The sequence below is a fragment of the Protobothrops mucrosquamatus genome, unplaced genomic scaffold (genome assembly GCF_001527695.2).
Source record: "Protobothrops mucrosquamatus isolate PMUCROS unplaced genomic scaffold, P.Mucros_1.0 scaffold5709, whole genome shotgun sequence".
In the NCBI taxonomy this organism is placed as follows: Eukaryota; Metazoa; Chordata; class Lepidosauria; order Squamata; family Viperidae; genus Protobothrops; species Protobothrops mucrosquamatus.
In genome coordinates, this window is record NW_015391560.1 from 1 (window position 1) to 3,929 (window position 3,929).

At 41.5% G+C, this 3,929-nt stretch overlaps 1 protein-coding gene across 1 annotated transcript in view; it reads left to right on the plus strand.

Moving 5' to 3' along the window:
• Nucleotides 1-8: 8 nt before the first annotated feature.
• Nucleotides 9-3,929, plus strand: part of LOC114923644 (huntingtin-like) — a gene marked incomplete at both ends in the record, with an annotated part of 19,486 nt that continues 15,565 nt past the window's right edge. Inside the window, 3 exons of the mRNA XM_029286901.1 lie at nucleotides 9-134; nucleotides 1,923-1,978; nucleotides 3,112-3,282. Coding sequence (XP_029142734.1) covers nucleotides 9-134; nucleotides 1,923-1,978; nucleotides 3,112-3,282 — 353 coding nt within the window. The remainder of the gene's footprint in view (nucleotides 135-1,922; nucleotides 1,979-3,111; nucleotides 3,283-3,929) is intronic.

Sequence of the window (3,929 nt, forward strand, 5' to 3'; positions counted from 1 at the left end):
TTGAACCGCTTGTCATCAAAGCGCTCAAGCAGTACACCACCACCACGTCGGTGCAACTGCAGCGACAAGTCTTGGATCTTCTCGCTCAGCTCGTTCAACTGCGGGTCAACTACTGTCTCCTGGACTCTGACCAAGTGAGTGTCCAGCCTCTGTTGCTGCAGGACGAGGGTCGTCTCCTGCAGTCAGCCCATCGTGGTCTGTTGTGGGAGAAGGACTGGCAGAACCCAAGGGCGGAGTTAAAGGAGGAATCAGCCTAGAATTGCTACGTAGCCATAAAGGAACCAAGCCCAATCCCCCCCGTTGGGCACCATTGACCTTTATCTAACTAAGCAGATGCTGTCCTTCGGTCGAGAAGATTCCTGCGCACAGGCCTTTAGCAATGGAGCTGCTGAAACTGAACCTTCATTGGGGAACTTGGTCTTCCATGCCTGACGTCTGTCCACTTCAACTCTTTCAGCTCCCTAGAAAACTAAAGCAGGGGTCCCCAACCCCTGGTCGGTGGACCGGTAATGGGCCGCGGCATGCCAGCAACTGGTCCGCACAAACAAGCAAAGCCCCATCCGCAAGATACAGGCAGCACCCAAAACCACGCACCCTCCGGTCTGCGGGAAAACCTCTCTGTGTGGAACCGGTCCCTGGTTCCCAAAAGATTGGGGACCTCTGCTCTAAATCAAAGGTCCCCAACCCCCAGTCCATGGACCAGCACCGGGCCATGGCATGCCAGCAACTGGTCCGCACAAACAAAGCCCCAGCCACAAGATACAGGCAGTACACAAAGCCACGTACCCTCCGGTCCGCGGAAAAACCTCTCTCCACGGAACTGGTCGCCGGTGCCCAAAAGGTTGGGGGAAAGGAAAGGTGTGGTCACCTTGAGGCAAGATGCAACATCTTGAGCCGTTTCATAGTCCTCGTACAGTGACGACAGTTCATTTAATGACCCTTCCAAGTTACGACGGCACTGAAAAAAAAAGGACTCACGACCATTTTTCACACTTACAACCATCGCAGCCTCCCCGGGATCCAAATTTGGACCCTTGGCGACGGACTCATAGTTAACGACGGTCGCAGTGTCCCTGGGAGTCACGGGGTCCCCTTTTGTGACCTTCTGACCAGCAGAGTCAATGGGGGAAGCCAGATTCACTTAACGACCGGGTTACTAACTTACCAGCTGCGGTGATTCACTTAACAACGGTGGTAAGAAAAGTCATAAAATGGGGTTAGGGGAAACTCGCTTCACCAATGTCTCGCTTAGCGACATAAATTTTGGGCTCAATCACGTGACCGTGGGGAAGCTGCGACGTCTTAAGCGTGGGGAAACGGTCATAAATTGCTTTTTTCCCCAGTGTCGTCATAACATTGAGCGGTCACGAAATGCAATGTTGTAAGTTGAGGACTACCTGTATTTTATATCGGTCATTGATTGTAATAAAGAACCTCCCTCCCTCTCTGTCCCTCCCTCCCTTCCTCTCCCTTTCTCTCCCCCTCCCTCCCTCTCTCTCCCTCCCTCTCTCCCNTCCCTCCCTCCCTCCCTCTCCCTCTCTCTCCCTCTCCCTCTCGCTCCCTTTCCCTCCCTCCCTCCATTCCTCTGTCTGTCTCTCTCTCCCCCTCCCCAAGGAAGGAAATTTGTGCAATCAGAAATACCTTCTCTTTCTCAAAGCTAAGAGGGGTTTTGCCTCCCTCCATGTCCAAGATCCGACGACATGACGGACATTTGACAGTTGAAGTCCTGCTCGCTTCTTTTGTGCTTCGTTTTCTTTGACATAAGTACGAGTGGCGGTTAACGAGCACCCAGTAATCAGTTGTTTATTGTTCTGGTCAGATGTCACGGTCTGTTTTGTTTTGATTTGTGCGGAGACAATGCAAGAAGGTACTGCTCTCCGACGTTTGCAGAAATCACATCTGGATATTTCTTTTGCTTCTAGGTTTTTATTGGATTTGTTCTAAAGCAGTTTGAATACATTGAAGTCGGCCAGTTCAGGTACAGAGTTCCATCTTCTACGTGTTTCCTGACGTCTTCATGCGAAACGGAGGCTGTACCCCAAAACGGTCCATTCTGAGCCTTGTTTCTCCTCTTCTACACCTCTATGCATAGGAGTCCATTCAAGTGATGGTCAGCGCAATCTTGGCATTAGAGAAGGGTCAGCGGAATTCAGGAGGGGTTGGATTAGTCCATTTGTAGCTCCGTAGAGATTCTAGGCTGGTTCCTCTTTTGACTCCACCACCCCCCCTGGCTTTGTCACTCCTCCTCCTATGTTCTATAGGTGAAGAACAATAAAGGAGATTACAGATAGTCCTTGCCTTACCACACTTCATTTAGCAACCAAGATAAAAGATAGATAGATAGATAGATAGATAGATAGATAGATAGATAGATAGATAGATAGATAGATAGATAGATAGATAGAAATAGAAGAGAAGAGAAAGATATAGATGATAGATAGATGATAGATAGATAGATAGATAGATAGATAGATAGATAGATAGATAGATAGATAGATAGATAGATATAGAATAGAATAGAATAGAATAGAAAGAGAAAGATAGATAGCTGATAGATAGATAGCTGATAGATAGATAGATAGATAGAAAGGAATAGAATAGAATAGAAAGAGAAAGATAGATGATAGATAGATAGATAGATAGATAGATAGATAGATAGATAGATAGATAGATAGATAGATAGATAGATAGATAGAAATAGAAAAGATAAAGATAAAGATAAAGATGGATGGACGGAGAGAGAGACAGAGAAACAGCGAGAGACAGAAAGAATGATAGAGAGATGAGACATAGTTAGTTAGCAATAACATTTAGGCTTACTGTATATACCGCTTCACAGTGATTGACAGCCCTCTCTGAGCAGTTTACAGAGTCAGCCTCTTGCCCCCCACCAATCTGGGTCCTTGTTTTACCGACCTGGGAAGGATGGAAGGCAGAGTCAACCTCAAGCCAGTCAGGATCGAACTCCTGGCGGTGGGCAGTCAGCCTGCAATACCGCCTTCTAACCACAGTGCCCCCAGGGCTCTTTGAAGACCCCCTCCTCCCATTGTAATGGTGCCGAGGAAGTCCAAGGGGTCTTTTTCTTCTTTCTTTTCTTCCCCCCACCCCCAGGGAATCGGAAGCCATCATTCCCAGCGTCTTTTTCTTCCTGGTGCTGTTGTCTTACGAGCGCTACCACTCCAAGCAGATCATTGGAATTCCTAAAATTATTCAGCTGTGCGACGGGATCATGGCCAGCGGAAGGAAAGCCGTAACACACGGTGAGCAGGGACATCGGAAGTCGTAGAATGGGACTCCTCACGGCAGGAGTTGTTCAACGTGGGCAGGCCCTTAAAATTTAAAATAAAGTTAAAATAATAAAATAAAAATAATAAAAAAAAATAAAAAAATAAAATATAAAATAAATAAAAAAATAAAATGCATTTTATTATTTTGTTTTATTATTTTATATTTTATTTATTTTATATTTTGTTATTTTATTTATTTATTTTAAAATAGAATAAAATAAAATAAATAATAAAAAATAAAATAATAAATAAAATAAAATATAAAATAAAATAAAATAAAATAAATAATAAAATAAATGAAATAAAAATAAATGAAATAAAATATAAAATAAAATAATGAAATAAAATATAAAAATAGTAAAATAAAATAAAATTAATAAATGAAATAAAATATAAACTAAAATAGTAAAATAACATAAAATTAATAAAATAATAAATGAAATAAAATATAAAATAAAATAGTAAAATAAAATAAATAATAAAATAAATGAAATAAAATATAAAATAAAATAGTAAAATAAAATAAAATATTAATACATGAAATAAAAATAAATGAAATAAAATATAAAATAAAACAGTAAAATAATAAAATAAAATAAATAATAAAATAATAAATGAGATAAAATATAAAATAAAATAGTA